The sequence below is a fragment of the Triturus cristatus genome, chromosome 9, assembly GCF_964204655.1.
Source record: "Triturus cristatus chromosome 9, aTriCri1.1, whole genome shotgun sequence".
Taxonomy (NCBI): Eukaryota; Metazoa; Chordata; class Amphibia; order Caudata; family Salamandridae; genus Triturus; species Triturus cristatus.
The window spans coordinates 1,193,283,717-1,193,304,857 of NC_140592.1; the positions used below are offsets into that span (position 1 = coordinate 1,193,283,717).

Genomic DNA, 21,141 nt, shown 5'->3' on the forward strand with positions numbered 1-21,141 from the left:
CTCTCTTCTCCTCCCTTCGATCAGGATCCCACGTGGAGGTGATATCCTGCCAGACGTCTCATGTTGACGTCACATGGACACCTCGCTGGCCGCGTCGTCGTCCAGACAGTTTCACCTTCCCTGTGGGCCTGTCTCAGGTCTGTCCTGTCAGTAGGACTTGTACTTCCTCTTGGGGACTTTCGTTGCAACCATCTTCTGTGAGAAGGTCTTGCTCTTCTGCCCTCTTCGGGGTCTTCTTCAATTCTGCCCTCTTCGGGGTCTTCTTCAATTCTGCCCTCTTCGGGGTCTTCTTCAATTCTGCCCTCTTCGGGGTCTTCTTCAATTCTGCCCTCCTCGGGGTCTTCTTCAATTCTGCCCTCTTCGGGGTCTTCTTCAATTCTTCCCTCCTCGGGTCTTCTTCAATTCTGTCCTTCTTATCTCTGCAGTCGCATCGCTTTGGCGTGCTTCTGATTGTGGCCTTCCGTCCCTTCAGTGGCTTGCTGCTTTGGGCTATTGTCTTGTGCACAAGCGTTGTTGCAAACAGGGGGAGCACTTGCAGGCGACTCGTGGTAGGTGCTGCCTGCCCCTCAATCTGTGGCTCTGATTGCAGGATACCCCAGTCAGTCCTCCCTCTCTGATTTCATCAACCTTTGTAACATCCGAGTTGCTGGCACTTCCTCCGTTGCAAAGCTGATCCTTCTGCACCATGCCCATCTTTCATGTGTGCAATACTATGAATGGCCACACGATGGCAGTGTCGTCTTTATTTCACGACACACACGCTTCAGCAGGTTCTCAGCACTGCAGGCTCGTGGATTCTTCTGGCTCTATCCCCGACTCACACGGGCCTGCCTCGGGACTCCTAATGGTGTTACACACGCTGCCTCCTAAGCGGGCACCCCCAGATGGCCCCTCTCCCGGGACACCCGAGAGGCTACCGAAAGTTCACAGGAGGTTTCCTTAGTTTCCCCAGTAAGTCAATTTTTTAAAATGTATTTAATTAACTGTAATCAGGGCCCTCGTTGCCTGCTGCACAGCTGCCCTCATAACGCCTCTAACGCTGCACGTGCGGTATTCCCTACGAGACTCTCTTCACTGCCGCTTTCACCTTGCGGCTTCTTCTCCCCTTTGGCTGGCCTCCCTGTGCTGCTCACTCTCGCGGAGAAGGCAGTCACTTTGCCTGCTCGGCCGCACTGCGGGTGGGCTCCGCTTTCGTTATTGGCACCCTCACGCTTGCCGGGCTGTGTGGGGGACTTGTGTTGCTGCGGGTGGGCTCCGCTTTCGTTATTGGCCGACACTCACTCGGCATCAGTCTGCCAGGCCTCGGCAGCTCTACACATGCTGCGAGGCCGGCCTGCTCAGTCTTTTCTCTGCGGGCCACAATCACTCCCGGGTGCTCTCATGCTGCTGACCCGGCGCTATCTCCTCTTTCTCCAACGCGCCGCCGCAGCTTCACTCACTTCATACGCTACTCGGGGGCGGGGACTGGAGTTGGTGTTGTCGTCTCTTTCCACAGGGTGCGCGCTGGAGTCACTGCCAGTGTCTCTCCAGGGCCTCTCTCACTGCACCCGCGCGGGCTCACCTCATGCCCCACGGGCTTTCACATTGTTCAGTTGCGGGGGCTCTTCACATGCCCCGCAGGCCTTTAGGCGGGCGGCGCGCCTTCTCACAGGGGTTGCCTTTCACACGGCAGCTCTCTCCCCTTTTCTCCCATCTGCTGGGCTGCTGCACGCACAGGCACATCCCACCCTCGTCGCCAGTGTGGTGTTTCGGGTTTCAGGCCTACGGCCGGATGAATGAGGGACACGGACACATGGTATGGTGGTGCAGTAACTGGCCCAGGGCTCGAGCGCCCGGCCCCTTTTATTGGCAGGATCACCTGACTGGTGACGCCTGTAGTGGGTGTGTGTAAAGTGTGTCTTACCTTACAGGTGGAACGCTAGAGCGTGCCTAGCTAGACACTACAAGGGGCTACTTGCTTATTTTCACCTGGAGCAAAACACCTAAGCAGCCCTGGCCCCAGGTACACCTGCCTGATGCCGGCCCCGGTCCAAAGCTGCATCTGATTAAATGTTACTGCTGCCGAGTATCCTTCAGTGGAGCAGGCGCGCCATCATGTGGTGAAATCACTGGTGTCCTGTTTTTTCCAGCAACCCTTTTTGATCCAAACATGAGAAAAAACTTGAGTGCGAATAAAAAAGGATTTCTTTAACTCTTACATTCCAGCAAAATAGCTGACGGAGCCCACGCCGCCTTTCCAGTTCCTCGGTTCCCGACATGTCTAATACGCTCCTTCCATGTTGGGATTCCAGCGCGCCTCTTGATTGGCTGTGGATTGTTACTGCTCTGACGCCGCGTGACAGCAGCATCGAACCACAAAGCACTCAGCAGGGGCCGCACGTAACAAACGTGGATGATTTCTCTTTTTCTCTGCAAAAGTGTTAGTTTAGTCTTTGGGACGCACACCCGGACGTGGGCAACGCACAAACAGCAAGATAATCGCCTCAGATTCCATACCAGGAGCTTTGTCTAAATTGCCGCAACTGCAAATGCCGCCTCACCGAGCACCTAGACGGAACCATGTTGGAAATACCTGCCAACATTCATAATTCATAACCAATTGTTTTTAGATTTGTGAATTAATTTAAAAAAAGTGGCTGTTAACGCTTAGTTACAAAATAATAAGCAAGCATATACCACAAAATAAACCCGCTTAAAAACAAACAAAAACACGCAGATAAAATCCTCCTTGGAGGGTGCGTGCCCCCAAAAATCTAGAATTGATCCTCCTGCTATCAGGACCAGCCCCTTTTGTGTGATTTCTAAAGATAAACTGAAAGTCCTTCTTTCCCAACATCTTTTCCAATCGTTAGTGTATTTTAAGACCTTCATTCCAGACCCCTCGCAATGAGCTTGCTTTTTATTGTCTGCTAATTGTTGCTTGTTCTCCTATTAAACATTTTACAGTTGCCTGTTTGGTCGTGTTTTATAAACATTTAATAAATTCGTACCATGTTGTTGTGTCATAGTAAGGAGTTCCAGTAGACGTGGGTAGGTTACAGATGAATAAACGTTTATTGTTCTTTCATGTTGAGTAGGTTTTCCAGTAAAGATGTAATAAGGCCCCACCAGGAGCAGCCTCTCTGCTGCTCAGCCCAGGATCCAACCTACACTCTGCCTCACAGCAATCCACACATTCCAATGACATCACCATCCACACCAACATTCTACCCATACCATCCACACTGGCTGAGCGGCAGAGAAACAGGGAAGATGCATAGTATAAAACCCTAGTTATAACGCATGTGTTATCCCCTGCCACTTTGTAAGGCACTCAGCTGCCTTAGGGGTCTGGTTCCCCCCATATAATTCTACAAATAAATAAATGGGTAGATGGATCAATGGATGTGGGGGTGGGTAGACAAGTGAAGGAGCTAAACTAGAGGCTTCAGGCGATGCCCCCAGAGGCAAAACAAATGAAGAGTTCCGGAAGAGATGGATAGATTTGTGGGGTTGTCTTTTAGCCATGTGTACAAAATGGGAAGCAAAAATGGAAAGAAGAAATGAGGCTGTGGAATGCAAGTCTAATTTGGAAGCAGTTTACACAAAGAAGCATGCACAACGTTGGAAATAACAAATGCAGATATGTACTCAACGTATTTGCTCTATGGACAAATAAAAAGTGCACAGAAGAAGGGTGAGGGAAGTCATTAGGGGTCTTGATTTAAATTGTTTTAGAATTATTACGTTTGTTGAGTTATTTGTCATTCACTTACTCGTTGTGATGTCATAGACTGCATATAAAAACATCCTTCGCTGAAAAGAACTTCCCCCTCCAGGTATGGTTGTAACCAAGCCATTGTTTGACACTTGATGGCTTCATACATCTTAACTGTTGTTGGATTTTAACAGTGCCCTTCTCTCCATCTAGCACCACAGTCATCCAGAACGTCAACAAAGCCCAAGTGAAGGTTAGAGCTAAGAAGGACAACGTGGCAGGTACAGTTTTATTTTATTTCGTTTTTCTTTTTTAATCTTTTTGTTGACTTTTTTCACTATATGCAGCCAAAGTTTACAATTTGTTTTGTTTTAACAATACATTATGCATCATGCTGAGTGAGGTTGGCTCTATGGCCTCTACCCTACCCCATTCTATACAGTGCCGCACCTTGTTCTCTTTTCAAATCTTAGCAAGGGAGTGTGTCTGTGGTAAGCCTCTGCACTGGATTGCTTATTACATTCTTACTTACAGATCAGCAACAGGCTATGCACCTCCCTCCTTTCTGGTCCGAGATTAGAGACCTGGAACATGGAGTCCCTCAGGGCTTCTCCCTTAGTCCTGCGCTATTTAACATATATTTTTGTAACTCTGCTTGCAAAACTCTCCCACTCATTTTGATTTTCCTTCATGTAATGCTCTGATTATACCCAAATCTTCATTTGTCTGGATGATGATTCCCCTGGGACAAACGCCCTTCCATCACTGTGTGACAGTAATCATTTCCTGGATGAAGGATCATTCTCTCAAGATTCACACAGACAAAAACAGACAAACTAATAATCAACCAAAACCCTTGATCTCGTTCATTAGTTCGTAGCATCCCAATGTCAGTGACCCTTCACCTACATCAAGCTCAGCCAGAACCAAGTTTTTGTTTCATTACTCTTCATCCCCCCCCCCCCCCCAAAATTAATGGGGTCTCTTCTTCCTGCTTTATGTGATGGCCCTGCAAAAATCCCTCCTTCTCTATCTTTACCTCCTGACGAGCTTCTCTTTGGCATGCATTTTAGTGCTTTGGCTTTCGCTTGCGTTGTTCCTTAATGTTGGAAAACAAGGCAGCATCTGTGAGGCCTGCACAAATAACATGACTACATTTGCCCTTCACTGGAAACCAAACACCCAATTGTAGCGCCTGACTCTCAGAGGGTAGTGTTGCAGAGCAGTCTGAGGCTTACTCAAGGGAGGTGGTGTGGGCTAGTAATCGCCATTTGCAGGTGCGCAGAAATAACACTCAATAATTGATTGTCCAGTCTGTACTTTGCTTTATAAAAGTAAGAGTAGATTTATTAAACACACACACTACTCAATACTATGCACCAATTTACAAATATACATAAGCTGTTGGAATTACTTTGTGATATTGCATAACATCTCCACCCCTCCCGCAGGGGAGATGGGGTCTAGTACCACCACTCCCATGTATGCACATCATCTTGCCCCCAATGCAGTTAGTTGAACATAACCTGGAGCGAGGGCCCTGCGCACTGGCACCATCCCAGTGGCGACCCACCCCCTATTCTCAACAAGCATTTAAAATAGGTAACTCTGCCTTGGTGACATGCAACCCTGACTGAGCATTTCCTACTGACCATGAAGTATACACCTCTGTATCTTAAGCGCTAGCAGTCTGGGTTCTTCACCCAAGCGCAGCAGCAAGAATACACGTTTAAGCATCACTTTAGAATGACAATACTCATCACATTTGTGGATCATTAGAATGCGTTGCAATTACAGCCCCTAAAGGCATCACAGATGAAATCACAGGATTACGCATACAAAGCCAGACACCCTAGCAGGAATGTCTGGCAACATATCCCCACTTTGCTTATGACATCACCTTACACAGGTATTTCACGTTACACATGTGACCTTCAGTCCCTCCAAAAGGAATAAAATTAGTAGATGCACTATGGGTGCAATTACACCTCTTCACCTCCAGGGGATGCCCTTCTCCAGACAACCCCAACTCAGCCCTTCACTCCTTGATGTACTTCTCAAACCTCCTCCAGCAGTATAACGAAAGTTTCAGCCCAAGACGAGTTAAAATGCTGGCTGAGCCCTTGAGGGGTTATCCTTTTCCAGTCCTCATGAGACTTAGGGAGGGACTTTTCACTCTTCGTGCTGGGGGAGACTGCTTGGCTCCTGCTGCTCCCCCGGCACCTTTGGCACTCACTTGGTGGTGACCCCGTCCTCCTGGGGCCACCACACACCGGGAAACAGCAGTTTGCCCTTGCAGGCCGGTCCTGGCCTGCAAGGCATTATGGGATCCTTTGCATATTATAGTAGCGGCTCCCCCGCTGCTTTGGAGGGAGCCGTGATCGCGCTGTCGGTGGCTTCGCCGCATCTCCTGCTCTCGATGGGGGGCCAGGTCCCACCCGGACCCCCAGATGAGTGTATGTGGCGCGGGGAGCCCACCCCCGGCCGCTCTGCGCCCCTGGCACCTTTTCGGGGTCCCAGTCCCACCCCGGACCCCCGCAGGCCTTCCCGGTGAGGGCAGCCCGGGGAGCCCAGCCCGGCTGCCTCCGCCGGCTCCCCGCCCGGCCAGCACCCTCGTGTGCTGCCGGGGGAGCCGGCGCTGCAAGTCTGGTCTGCCCGCTCCGGCGGGCAGACACCGAGGCTCGCGCTAGCTGCAGGGGAGAGCGACGGCACTCCCCCGTCCCCACTCTGCACTTCAGGGCCCATAGATGGGGTCCCGGGCCCCTAGGCCACCTTCACAGGGGGTGCAATAGCGTTCCCCCCCCAGCTTAGACTGCCTCTCTTCAGCAGGGGCCAGAGTGGGCTCCTGGCACCCCGTGACCGCCTCTTCCTCGGGGTCCCAGGCCCCTGGACATGTTCACGGGGAGCACGACGGCGCTCCCTGGCTTAGCTTCTTTGCAGGGGGCACGACGGCGCTCCCCGCCTCCTCCTCCTCACACGGGTCCCGGAGTTGGGCTCCTGGGCTCCTCCCCCTACCAATCTTCACAGGGAGCGTGATGGCGCTCCCCGGCTCCATTTTCGGTGGGGGCCAGGATGGACTCCTGGCACCCCGCGGTGGCACCTTCACGGGGAGCGCGAGAGCGCTCCCGGACTTTGCACCATCTTCACGGGGAGCACGACGGCGCTCCCCGCCTTGACATCTGCAGGTTGGGGGCAGCACCCAGGACCTGACCCACCCCGGGGGCATTCTCTGTACCAGTGGCGGAGCCCTACGCACTTCGTCGTCTGTTGACCACAGGTCGCTCACCTTCTGGGGGCATATCTCGGCCCCCAGAGGTCCGATCTTCCTGATTTTGGCCTTTTCTTGCTCCTGGTGGCGCTCCCCAGCCACTGGGAGCACTCTCCTTCGCCCTCTGGGTCTCTGAGAGGGGGGATTCAGCAGGGAGCTGTCTTCACTGGCTCCCTGCGCCAGCCTTTCGCCTTCTCTCCTCCTGGGCCTCTCTTCTCCCTGCGCAGAGTCCCCGGCTTCTGCGCACTGGTCCTTGACTCTTCTCCTGGCACTGTTCAGGGTTCTGGGGGGCAGTCAGGGGGTTCCTCCTTCCAACTGTCCATTGTGCCAGGCTCCAGCACCTTCTGCCTCAGCAGACCACACCCCAGAGCGAGCTTCTCTTCCTGTGCAAGTTCTTTTAAGAAGTTGGGAAGGGGGTTGGCAGGAAGACTCTGTTTGCCCTATCAAACAGCGCCCCTGCTTCCTCCTTCCTGCCCAGGTCTCTGGGTTGGTTCAAGAAAAGGCCCCTTCCCCCTAGAGCTGCCTCTTCCCTGGTGCAGCCTGGTGCCTGGCACCCAGTGATGGCTGCTGATGGATGAGCCTGTAGCTCCACCCATCTTCTCCTCCTTGGAGAGGAGGCCTTAGCTTGTGAAAGAAAGGTTATCAATCCAGCCTGCTGAGGGCAGGCACCAGCCAGGCCCTGGTTATGGCAGACTCCGAGAAATATGGCATTTCTGGATGACCCTAAAGCTGTACAAATAGGACTTTGGACTCTGCAGAATACTTCTTCTCACACCCGTTACAGTGGACCTTAGTGCGTGTTTGAAATCTGTAGGCCTTAGGAAAGTTAATCTAGGCCATGGGCTCTACATCCCCATAATGGAATAATGAAGTGACAAACACAGTAAAACACACTGACTTTCCCTGGCATGTTTCTTCCCAGTGTATAAAGCCTATTCCATGTCACCACACCATTCTGCATAAGTCCTTCCTCACCAGTCTATCTGCACCTGCTCCTTGGCGGTGCACGCTAGGAATCTCCCCTGCGCAGCCCCTACACGTGTGCACACGCATCACATGTGTCTGCATGTAACTAGCCCAGTGTCTCTCACTGCTGCTGCTGGGCAGTGGCCTGGTCAAGCCAGGGGGACACCAGTAAAATCCCCATGCTGTCCCTTTCATTATGAGTTCACTGTGGGTGAGTCCCAACTTATGAGTTTCCCCCACAGTAAAAGCTCAACAATTAGGTGCTCAAAAAGTGAAAAATCCGGGCGGCCCATAGTGTCAGAACCATCTTCTAACACTCACTATCGCCAAATCACACCATGTTTCAGGGCTATTATTGATCTCCTCATTAAAACTTCCTAAGATGTAGAAAAAGAGTTCTGAAGGTCGCCCTTTCACCTACCTTTCACACTTTGTCATGTGAGTGATCACCGGACCTTTCGTAAGACACTTGAAGCTTTGTCTAATCTCTGGACTTCATCAGTAGCAGTGCATTTGTCCTCTCATCTGTGCAGCTCCAGGATCCTCCTTGAGGTGACCGTGCTTTACACATTTCACAGTCAATTAATCATTCATAATAGCAATGCGATTCACATATTGCTTAATTCACTGGATATAGTTTTGCTATTGAACGTTTCCTCTTTAAATGAGAATTCAAGACCCACTATACCCTTTGATATATAAATTAATTGCTCATTTCTCTAACTCAACTAATTACTCTAATCAGAGTAGTAATAACTTTTTGACTGATGGCTCTGACCACCCTCTTTACTTTCTGAACATTTTAAATAAAAGATGTTACTATTCCCTATTTTCATGATACTCTGTTTAACAGCCTTGGGCACAAGGCGAATCAACCTTTCCATGATTCACATTTGTGACCTGTACATCACCACATATTTCAGTGGCGAGCGTTTATCACTGAGCCATTCTTGGATGCACAACGCGGGACGTAGGGTACAGCTGTCTGCACCTACTCCCACCTGCGCAACAGTCTTGACTAGCCAAATAAAATATAACTGTGATAAGCCACAAATCAACCACTAATGATAATGTCATCTCCCAGGTGACAACGTGTAACAGACTATCTGGAGAGTTTCCAAAGAATCATGAGTTAAGGACATTCTCTGTTTGGGTCATTAGCACCACTTTGTCAGCGTAGAATAAGCAAGGTATTGGTCTGCCATTGCTAACTAGATAATCTATATTATATCTCTTATATTTATTTAAGTCAAGGTAGAAGGGTGCCAAAGGGCAGCTCTTTCTAACATCCTTATTTACCCCCAATTCTTCTGTGTACCTAAAGTTGGGAACTGAGAAGTGCTTAGCCGAACAAAATTGCTTGATGGCACGTAAAAAGACTTTCTCTTTCCAGTAGGGAGACAATAGCAACTTTTGGTCACTATGGTCAAAGCTCATCAGGGCACAGTAAGTTGCTTTCAAGAGAGAGAGGTGAAAGCATTGCTCAATGGTAGCTATTTGGTGTCCGAGCCCTGCTTAACAGTCGTATGTTTTATTTCATACCCAGTGGTGAAACTAGCATACCTGCCAATACTACCCAATAGATCTTGCCAATCTCATCCAGCGGAGACATTGGGTGGTTACTTTGGGTAACCTCTTTGTACAATAATTGCTTTGTATTAATATTTGTAAACCGAGTCACACTTGAGAATATTACTAAACATGCATGCAGGGATATGGCTAAAAATCTAATAGGACCAGGCTTAAAATCATCAATCATAAAAATGTTACTAGACCTGCAGGTCTAGTAACTTGAGTAATCTTTACGGCCTAACTGTAATGCACTTGACCCATAAACTGGTCCAAATTGTGTGATCCTAGGCAAATATTTTATTTCACCCAGTCACTTTTTTTCTTCATTGTTAAATATCAGAGCACCTTCAAATATCGGAGTACAGCATGTCTGCTGTACAACAACTCTTATTTTGACATACTAGACTAAACATGTGCACCATGTTTAATAAGAATCTAGCCCAGAGAAAAGGTACACATGACCCCACCCTTGCCTATTGATTTATCAATAGCATTGTCATCAGGGCAGGGGCTGGAATGTTTCTAAGTGCATGTTTAAAAACTCTCACTTTTAATTGATATATTACTAAAGCATAATGTGGTAGTGCCTTTCATTTACAGACAGCACATTTCCACTGAAATGGCCACAAACTTTCCCTCTGACATACAGTTTTACTGATAAAACTGTATAGCGTACAAACTGTAATCAGGAAATTTGGTTTCAGCAAATATTTATAATTAGCGCATCACCAAGTAGAGGGTTCTGATTTGTTTTTATTCAATTAAAATATTTGTTTCTGTCATACATCAGAATTTAAAAAATGGGTTTTCCCAACTGCTGAAATATATTTTTACAGTTAATTTACAAGGTATTAAATGTTTTTTTAGAAATAAACTGACATTCTATAACCTTTTATTGCTCACAGCATGACTGTTCGACAGTGCACTTTACTCTTCTTTCCCTGACTGCAATCTTAGAGGAGTTTGTAAACCCATTCTCCAGGATAAAATGAGGAAAAATCTGTAAGAAGACATTGGCTGACACCTAACCTCTGTCTTTGAATGCACAGCAAATGTAACCAGATTTAAAGGTGTCTTTATTGTTATTTCACTTTTTTTAATTATAAGAACACCATGGGGCCCTATTATGTATAGAGCCCACTTTTCCTGTTTGCGCCACAGTGCACCTTCAAACAGGTGCGCCAAGTGCACCCTATTAGGTTGTATGGACTGCCCTCAGGGCAGCAGCGAATTTGTGCTTGCTCTGGGGGCATCACCTTCAAATGAAATATGGAGCAGCTGCTTCAAAGCCACTCCATGGTTCAGTGTGCCGGCAGCACCCGCCTGCACTTTAAAGAGGGGAGAGAGATCCCCTTGCAGGTGGGTGCAGGGAGTGACTGCATCCGCCTGCAAGAGGATGTCTGGGGGGACCAGAGGACCACCTTGACCACCTCCAGAGGGCTACCATCAGGGGGACTCACTGGCAGTGCGCTACCTTTTTGTGGTGCACTGTCAGTGTGCCTCCTGACAAATTCTTTGCGTCTGTACCCACGTCCTTTGTATGATGCAAGCGCAGAGGTAAAGAGATTTCCTCATTTGCAGGAGGCCATGCCCCTATGCAAAGGAGGGAGTGCACTCTTGAAATGGCGCTGGCACAGCATATGCACCAGCGCGATCTGTGTTACAGAAGGGGCCGCACAAGCATCTGCGACCCCTTCTGTAATACCAAAGTGCCCAGAGGAAGCACAAAGTGGGCCCAAACGCCTGTTGCACACACTGGGCACTTCTGTAATATAGGCCCTGTTCTTTGTGAGCTGGAGTCTCGCGACAGACTGGGCCAATAGTCTCTAAAAATACCTCGCCCTGATAACATCCGACTCGTCATAGCGAGTTGGCAAGTAGATTTCTGGAGGTCTGAGGCCCAAGTCATTTGTGTTGGCTATTCAGTACAACTCTGCCTTTGTGAGAACAAATCATACTGGCTGGAATAAAGTGGCATCCCTCTTTTTATTAGAATACGCCACCTTTTTTATCATATTTAATTCGATGTTAAATCTGTGTGGAACAGAAAACCTCTTGTGCCATTCTCCAATGCCATTACTGCATTCAGGGTTCTCTTTTTCCCCTGGAGTTTCACTGATAAAATTCACCCCAGTTTCTGTCTGTAATTGCAGTCTGTACCCTTTACCAGTTGGGTGCAATGCAGGAGTATAATCTGTTTATATATACCCTTCTCTACAGAACGTAAGAGGGGCATTTCTTTCATATTTATCATATGCTTTCACAACATCAAACAAACCACCTTTTCATCATTTTTCTACACTGTTTCATCCCAGCCCATCCTGTTTTGAACAATGGACTGACGATTTGGGACTGTCGGATCCAACAAGAAAAGTGTCTAGAAAGTAGCAATATATATTTCTGGATTAAGACCATTCTTAAGTATTTTATGCAAGTCCTCCAAATAGGAGGTCACTTTGAGTACAAGATCAGGATACTTGTATTGCATTTTATCTGGATTGTTGTCCTATTACCTCCATGGAGCCTGAGTCTGTAGTGTGAGGCCTGTGGGGCAGGGCATTGACTGTTAATTGCTGGAAAGAGGAAGTTTAAAGGGCCAAAAGAGTAGAACCTTGTTACTCTCTCTACCAAGTCTTTTCGGCCATTTCAATGTAAATCCTGCTGGGGAGCTTCCATGAAGCCTCCCTTCGTTTGCCCTCAGACTGGTGTCGATCATGTTGAATTGCTGTAGGTATGCTTTGAAGAGAGTGGCACGATTGCCATTGGTGGTTCTGGAATGCGTGTGCAGCTGTATACAACCAATATTGATTGAGGGAGGCAGAGAGCATCTTCAAATGGAGCATTAAAGTCTCCAACAATGATTTGAATTATTTCTCTCTCCACCATAATTTGGGACAACGCTCCTTTTTGCAGATTGCCAGTCTGATTATCAGTATTGATTGACTATTATGTGTTTTTCTGGGTTCCTCATCTCTTGGATGAGCCTAAACAAATTACATGAAGACCATGGACACTGAAGCCTGCTATTATCTAACCTATTTCATACCTTTGAGTTTTTCGGCAAGTCTAAGGTGTTTGCACAAGGTCTTGTGGAATTTTTTGTATATTTATTTTTGTACATTTGTTTAGGTGGGGTTTGAATCAGTTGGCCTTTGTATTCATTCTTTTTAAGCAGGGGGTTTGGTGGTAGTAAGCTGAAAGCATTGCTGAAGTAACTTGATGGATTATGATAGGCTATGGTCAAGATTTGTGGTTGGTACTAAATTTGCTGACAGGGTGACTATTCAATAACTCCCATTAGTGTGACGATGTAAGGCTTTGTGGTACTGAGGTTGGTTGATATATCAAATACCAGAGGGCATCGACTTTGATATAAATATGGTGAATTTGTGTTAAGGATGAAGGCCTCAGGGCTGAATTACGGCAGCAAGAGTGTGTAGAGCTGAGTCGATGTGCTTATATCCTGTTGTTTTAAATATAGAATCTCGAGGTTGTCTATTAGTGAGCAGGTAGTGTTTGTTAAGGCAGGCAAATCAGATATCTAATTATTCTAAAATGGTGAGGTGTGGATGATAAAGGAAACACTAGAGAATGTCTTACTAAAAGCATTTGCAAGAGGCTTTGTCAAAATGGCAGAGTGTGTGTAAAATCTTGCTGCTCTGCTTCCCGCTTGCTGTGCCTGACCCACCTACTAGGTGATCAGGCTACTGATGGCTCGTAGACCCCAGTCAGACAAGACCATGTTTCATCTTGGACCTGGATCTGGTGCCTGCGCATTAATAGAACTTTGAGTGTCTCGAACGAGCAAGGATGAGCGCTAATAAAAAGCGAGATTCATCCCCTGAAGATAGAAAAATACAGCTTGTATGCAGCAGTGGCATAAGAAGCACCAGCTCGCTGAGGAGAGAGGGCAATGGGGTGCAGCCACAAGGCTTACATATAATTGTGTTAGCCCTCCTCTGGAGGGAGCCCTGACGAGATTACACAGAAGTGAGAATCATCCAGAGGAAAGCAAAGAGCATGAGTGAGTTTGCAATCAATTTCCCTGAAATAATCATGCCTCAGACATGTCCAGAAATAAAATAGGAGTTTAGAGTGGCCAGCAACAAGGTGGAGGTGATAAGGTGGTGGGAGAAGGATCTGAGACATGAATAGTCAGAGGCCTAAAAGCTTAGCCCGCTTCAATAACCCTTAAGCCGTGAACTGTGGTGGTGGTGAGTTGACTTAACACTTTGGCGAGGGGGAGGCCTACTGCATCTCCGAGGCAGCAAAAGTGATGCTCCCACCATTAAACAAAGTAAAACAATACAGAGACCCCTGCAAAACTAGGCAAAAGCACAGATAAGCCCGGTCTGACTCTGGGGCAAAGCTTCTTGGGCGAGTGAGGACAAGAGTTGTTGCACCAGTGCTTGAAACAAAAACAGCTGGAATAGAGGGAAGAAACTGGTGAGACTACTGATTCACTAGATCTCCCATCAGTCGAGACCACAGGAGTTATAAGATTGACAAAAGGGACCCCACCCTTAAAAGACCTGCTCTGCAAATTCTCATTGAAGAAACTAGATAATGCTTGTGAGGTATAGAATAGGTGGGGGCCTGGGCACCTCCCCCAACGTGCTTTACAAGGAGAAAGAGGACCCTCTCACCCACACCTTGATGGTCAAACCCATTCAGTAAAAAAAGAGAAGACATTTCAGCATTAACAGTGGAAATCAGAGACACTAAAGAGATGAAAGAAGACACAGCAAACCTGGAACAGCGCATGTACTCTCTGGATAACTCTGGAGATGCATCAGAGGAGGATCTTCAGGCTTATCCACAGGAAGTAATTGAACTAAAGCAGCAGGACCGGCAGCGTCACCTTGAAGACCAGGAGAATAGGTCTAGGAGATTGAATATCTGAATACATGGGGCTCCAAGGGATGTGAAGAAAGGTGACCTAGAGTGATATATCAAAAGACTTTTCAAGCCTTTCTGACCAAAATTACAAGACACTGAACTACAACTGGACAGAACACCCCAAGTCGGAAGCCTCCTTAGATATCTTGACATGTGCCCATCATCATAAATAAAAAGAGGGCCTTCTGGGTGCAGCAAAATTGATTGAAACGATTACTTTTGAGGGAGCCAAACTGTGGTTATTCCAAGATTTTGCACTGAACGCACCACAGAGAGACGTCTTCTGCGATGACCAACACATTTCTTGCGAGAGAAAGGAATAAGACTCCAGTGAGGGCACCTGTTTAGGCTCATCTTCACATGGAGGAATGAATCTCACCAAATGCTTCATTACTGAGGCACAACCCATTCTTGGACTTGAATATCTGCAGGAAGCTGTTGAGTCATCGGTTTCAGAGCCCAACAGCAGCTTCCCAAGAATGGCAGGCAAGACTGATGGACAAAAATGGAAGAAGGAGAGGAATCATAAAATCCTTTTTTGAAGGAATCCTGCAACTAAAGAACGCTGTCTTCAGCAGGCTACAAAAGGGGGAAGAAGACTGGAAGACATGAGATTGACATTGAGATGAAATCCCTTCAGCCAGCAGTGGTCATGGCAGGACTGCGAGGGAGCGGCTGGGTTAGAGTCCACGTACTGTTACTCCGCTCAAGGCACTCCTGGGTAAGTAATTGAGGCTTACCTTAACACCACATCTACATTGACACTCGCGCAACAACTGATCATTTGCTGTAAGCAGACATCATGATAGAAGAGGTCATCTCGGGCATGCCCAGACTGCAAATCGCTTAAGCCCCGGGCCCAGACAGGTTCTCACCAATGTGTTATAATGCATGTTTCTTTTATGTGTTGCTCTGTTGTTGCATGCCTTTTTAATTCATTTTCAGACTCGGGATGCCTCACCAATTCAATGCGTGAAGCAGGAATATCCGTGATAAAGGGGACAGTATCCCTCTTGTTGTGCATCATACACGCCCATCTCATTATTGAATCTGGACAAAAAACGCTTTACCAGAATACTGGCAAGACGGTTTAGCCAGATATGTTAGGACTTTTAGACCCTGGTCAAACTGGATTTATCCCAGAAAGAGGATGCCAGAGAACACGAAACATATATTGGATGTCCTAGATCACACTAAAGCGACTAGGAAATGGTCTTTCTGCTGTCAGTCGATGCAATAAATGCATTAGACAGGCTGTGTTGGCCCTTTCTGAGGAGAATTCTTAATGGACTAGGTAAAGGCCCCAGATTTAATACATGGTCCTTTACCGGGGTGTGCGGACCTGAAGGCCGGGGTGAGAGTGAACAGAGTGACTTGTGTAGACCTTCGTGCTGGGAAGAGTCAATCCAGTGACCATGGGGCTAAAGAGTAGCATGCAAATCATAAAGTAGCCGCAAATGCAGACTATGTCCTAGTTATGCTTTCAGACCCCTGGCACGCAATTCCCGCTCTATTAGCAAAACTGCACATAGTCAAGCCTCTGCCTTTTAAATAAATATACATGAATACCAGATTCTAAATGTATCAACGCTAAAAGAACTGCAAGAGGTACTTCAAAGAAACTTCCCGCTAGCATGGGCTGAACAACTCCTTCTGTATACTGGGATTAAGACTGTGTCGATCACAGACGAAACCGCTACTCCGAGTTAGTCAGACTTCCAGAACCAAACCCAGAAAGATTTGCAGTTCTGGCACCTGGGAGGTATATATTGGCTAGGTATGATGGCAGCTATTAAAATGACTCTCCACAGATTGCTGTACGTTATGCAAACTCTCTCATTACAACCCCCAAATAGGGATTGATCAACTACAACAATTAATAGAAAGTTTTATCTGGATGGGTAAGAAACCACGCATGGCAGAGATGTATGCTCATGTACCACTGACAGGGAGGGATGCCCGGGTGGACCCAAGCTAATCAGTTGTTACCTAGCGGCCCAAGCCTGGTACATTGTAGAATGGAATAGGAAAGAACCCAAAAAGTATTGGTACTTCACAGACCAGCACGTAGCGGAGCAGGATGCCTACTTGGAATGTGGCCTGGAGACTCAGAAAATAGGGTCCATGAGGCCTGCACTCGTCTTCTGCCAGTAGAGCTACATTAACCACGAGTGACAAGGTAGCAGCGGTGAAAGTACTTACATAGATTCTCTCGCCACTGACACCTATTTTGGGCACCCTGATTTCACACCAGCCATATCAAGGAAGGCAACATGAAGTGCCAAGAACAGACGGTAAAGAAAAGGGGATTTTTATGATCATGAGGGGTTCGGATCCTTTCGACAAATTAAAAATGGCTGCGGGATTCCAAAAAACGAAAGGATGAGATAACTTCAGATAGGGGACTGGGTTACCCAAGGCGCCATCAAGGCACGTGCAATTAGAAGTGGGTACTCGCGAAGAAAATGGACAAACTACTTTCTGAAGTCAAAAAATGTATCGCACATAATGTACAAACAGAGAAGTCGCCTGCACAGAAGTGGGAAAAGTAACTGAGGAGTACACTTTATGTACAGTAATGAACCATTGTATTCCACACAATACGGGTATCGGCTACAAGTGATTCAGGTAGAGAGGCGTTGATAAAAATATATCATAGAGATACTACACCCCAGCATGATTCCACACTTGGAGCCCCTCAAAATTGGGGGAATTCTGGAGAGCATGTGGTTCAGGCCACTTAATACATTTGCTGTGGCAATGCTCCAAGTTAAAAAGGCCCCGGCAAGTAGTGTTGGTGGATATAAATACAGTGTTTGAAACCTATATATTACAATTCCCAGGATACACCATTTTAAATCTCCTGAACAAGCAGAAGATTCCCTAGAGGGGAGGCTATGTGCGCAGCCAGACAAACCCTTACTGCGCTGTGGAGGAGCACTGAAGCCGGACACTGCAACGCTTGGAGCTGTTGGGCAGTGAGAAGATCACATTGATGTTGGATCTAAAGGGAGAGCGGATCGAGCAGGTGTGTCCATGCACCACATTTGTGGCTTTGAATTCAGAGAATTGAAGTGCCCCAAGTATCTTAAAGTGCTCAGACGTACATGTAGTAGGATCTAGGGAGAAGCTTGGAGATCACAGGCCATGTTTAGTAGAATATACCGCAGCACGCCGCGATAGTGTACCCCGGCAGGGTGCACAACCAGAGCTCCCCCACAGTCCGAATATGAACCGGGGAAAGGAGGCAACAGTTCTTCAAGGGAGAGGGAGCTGGGAATTCAACCGGAGGGTTGCCCTTGAATTTTCCTTTTTCTCAAAAAATTGACCAGCGGCGGTAGGTAGGGGTATGTTTGCTGATAAATAGTAAAATGAAACCATAAAAACATCTGAGAATCTGTACATAAGAAGAAAGTGGTGTGGTGTTTCATACTCCGAAGAGCAGTGGGATCCTGTAGACACTTCTTTTTTCGCCTGTTCATTGTGGACTCTTGCTATCCTTGCATCTCTTTTGTTTGTGTTTGTTCTCCTCTTATTGAAAGCTGCGTGGAAGACTGTTTTACACTATAGGACTTAAGTCCCCATCAAACGAGCCCTTCATTGTGAACCGAACGGGGCTTCTGGTGAGAGTTTGTGTATGTTTTATTTGGGAACTGGTGCAAAACCTACATTGATTATTATGTAAATTAAGTCTTTGGGGTTGGTTTCCTGTTGTTTTGTGTGATTTTGGTGGTGATCTTTAGGCGCTGCTGAATTTCAGATAAATGTTGGAGATCTGGTGTAGAAGGTGTGCTATGTTTAAGCATGGTTGCCTTACAGGTTTATTTTAAGTGGGTGACTGTGAGTGGTGCGTGTTTGTTTCGGGTGTTTCAAAGGTTGGTTGTGGTGTGTTGGCAGTTTGCCTGGGGTACTTTCAGCACATAGAGATCCAGTCGGTTAGTGTGAGGTGTTAATCTGCTGTTACTCTTACTGGTTACTGTTCTAGAGAGGGGGTTGTCATGCGTTTTACGAAACCTCGCTTTTCCTTCTTCTTTACTGTTTTTCTGGCTGAACAGTGATCAGCAGAAAATAGATATTTGTGGCATCATGTTTACTGTTTGCATGCTTCAGGTATTTATAGTAAATGTAGTATCTCTGCATGTTTCTACACATTCGGATGTGCAGCGGTTGTTAAAAATGTGACTTTTACTGCATTGATTCTAATATTCATTTACAACAAATCTTACTGCTTTTTTAGTGTTTCATTTTGTATGAAAAACTCTACCTTTATCCTTCGTGTTTGCAACCAAACTATCGCTTTCATATGAAAGAGCATCACACCGAGGAGTTAAGTGGTTTGTGGGAAGGGGGATTGTATGACCACATATTATAAGAAATAAGATACCCTCTGCTGCACATTGTAAGGTTATTGCAAGTCACCTCGGAGTTAATTGACTTTAAGAAGGAACTCCGCTTTCGTCATCTCTATATGGTCACCAAACTCCTCGGTGACTTACAGTATCCTTATGTTTTAACAGCAGGGGGCACGTTATCCCATGCTTGAACTTTCCTTTCACAGCTTCATTTCGGCGGGAAGGTTCCTTCGTATGTTGCGTTTCTGCCTCTGACAGCTGTTGTGTACTTTTCCGCAGGTGTGACGCTGCCAGTATTCGAGCATTACCAAGAAGGAGGGGACAGTAAGTAGAACCCATTGACCTCCCTCCATGCATACTTCCTGCCGCTCTCCCTCCATGCATACTTCCTGCCTCTCTCCCTCCATGCTTCCTGCCTTTCTCCCTCCATGCTTCCTGCCTTTCTCCCTCCATGCATGCTTCCTGCCTTCCTGACCGCAGGGAGCCCAGCTGAACCCGCTGACACTGCCTCTGTCTGGCTGGTTCTTGCAGGTTACGAGCTGACCGGGCTGGCCCGAGGCGGGGAGCAGCTCGCCAAGCTGAAGAGGAACTATGCCAAGGCCGTGGAGCTGCTGGTGGAGCTCGCCTCTCTGCAGGTAGGTGGCGCCAGAGGGCTGGTTTCACGGTTTCCAGCACGTCTACGAAACAAGAGTCCAGCTATGTTTTATGGTGCGCGCTTTCAACGGGTGCCTGCTTTATTTCTAGACCCTTATCCAGTGCATTATTCAGGATTGTGTTTTTTTCCAGTATTGATTAGTGGCAGGAAAGGAGCTGTGTATACATACTATTTGGATCTATACCGAAGGCCAATTTGGGATGGTGGGCTGCATTCTCTCGACTGCCTACAGGTGGCACTGCCGTCTAATGTACACAGTGACGTTCCAGTCTGTATGGAGGACCTATCAATGTTTACCTGCAGTTAAGAGAAGGTAACACTTCTCTCTCTAAGCTTCAGGGACGCTACGAGCATTTCCCCAGTACTGACATGTTTACCTTACATGTTAATAGGCGTTCTTTCCTGTATATAATACTTCCTTTGCTGGGGGAGGCAGAGAGGGGGGAGCGGAGGTCTTGTTGGAGCAGACCTGGGGCACTAACACATGACCTACCTTACAGCCCCCTACCCCACCAAACTGAACCCGTTTCGACCCAGCTATATCAGCCAGCCGCTTTGAACCGGTTTCATTTGTTACAAAGTCTTGGGAAGTAACCTCGAGGTGGCACGTTTGGTACTGTACAAGGCTCTCCATGAATATGCAGGTGAGTGAGGCAGAAGGAGCATGGAAGGACAGCGCAGTCAAAGTTTATGCGCACCGTGTAGATGGCGTAGGCTTTAAATCACATGTGGGGGTGCTGGTCGTAAACCGCACTTTAGGTGTATTGGAAGGAGAGGTGCTGCAGAGTTGCTTGGTTAGGAGAGGGGCTGCCAGGGAGCAGTTTGGCGATACTCCAGAGCCTCATGCCAGTGCCTGCAACAGGGTCTTCTGATGGGTACTTCTAACCGCAGATTCCTCTCCTTGGAATAGTCATCGGATGCCAGACTGGTTTCGAGAGTTTTCATAGTAATGCTCCCCCGTGCTGCTAGGTGGCGCTGTGCAGATCCGTGTTGACACTATACTGCCCTGGAGGTGACTGAGCAGAGCCATATATAAGGGCCACCCCTGCATGGTAATGCCAGTTCCTTGGTTTTCAACGCAAATTCCGAACTCCACTGCTGAATTTGTCTGTTTTCCAACAATTTCCAAACTTCTTACAGTGTGTTAGGGTACATGTTCCCGTACATGTTCCCACTGAAGACGACCAGATTGAAGCCGTGCCGCAACTACAGGAAGCAGATGTTGGTCATGAATCCGCACTAGGTGTTTCTTTGGTGCCTGGCCTCTGTGGCCTTTGTGTAGTTTCTGCCCCCATGTCCACTCCAAGTCATGGGCTACGATTCTGTAATGATCTTGAGGCCCTTCCTGCAACCGTCTTCCTTTCCGCTCAAAGTCGTCCAGTAAGTCCAAAAACGAGCCTAAAAATGTAGATCCGGACTCTACCCCAGTCCAAAATTCTGACTCCATGGAGACGGCACAAGGGCATTTAGATGCAAGTCTCACCACATTGCGGTCCCCAGTCACTGAACCAAGAAGCCACCTCCAAAAGGTCCGAGATCCTGTTCTGCCAGGGCTGGAGCCGCTACCACTACTGTGTCATGAGGAGTGTCTGCCCTTTATATCTACCATGCTGCAATATAGGCATCCGTGCATATGTCAACAAAGCACTACTGCCTTGACAGCATGGTCTGGTGCAAAGGACCCACCTGTTCCTGCAAGACTTCTGGGTCTAAGCCCACTCCACAGACCCTC

The 21,141-nt window shown here is 47.5% G+C and overlaps 1 protein-coding gene across 1 annotated transcript in view; it reads left to right on the forward strand.

Annotated features, from left to right (window-relative positions):
- The window catches only part of ATP6V1D (ATPase H+ transporting V1 subunit D), a 137,626-nt gene that overhangs the window by 79,814 nt on the left and 36,671 nt on the right, over nt 1-21,141 (forward strand). Inside the window, exons 4-6 of the mRNA XM_085627207.1 lie at nt 3,911-3,978; nt 19,034-19,078; nt 19,286-19,389. Of these exons, the coding sequence (XP_085483333.1) occupies nt 3,911-3,978; nt 19,034-19,078; nt 19,286-19,389 (217 nt within the window). The remainder of the gene's footprint in view (nt 1-3,910; nt 3,979-19,033; nt 19,079-19,285; nt 19,390-21,141) is intronic.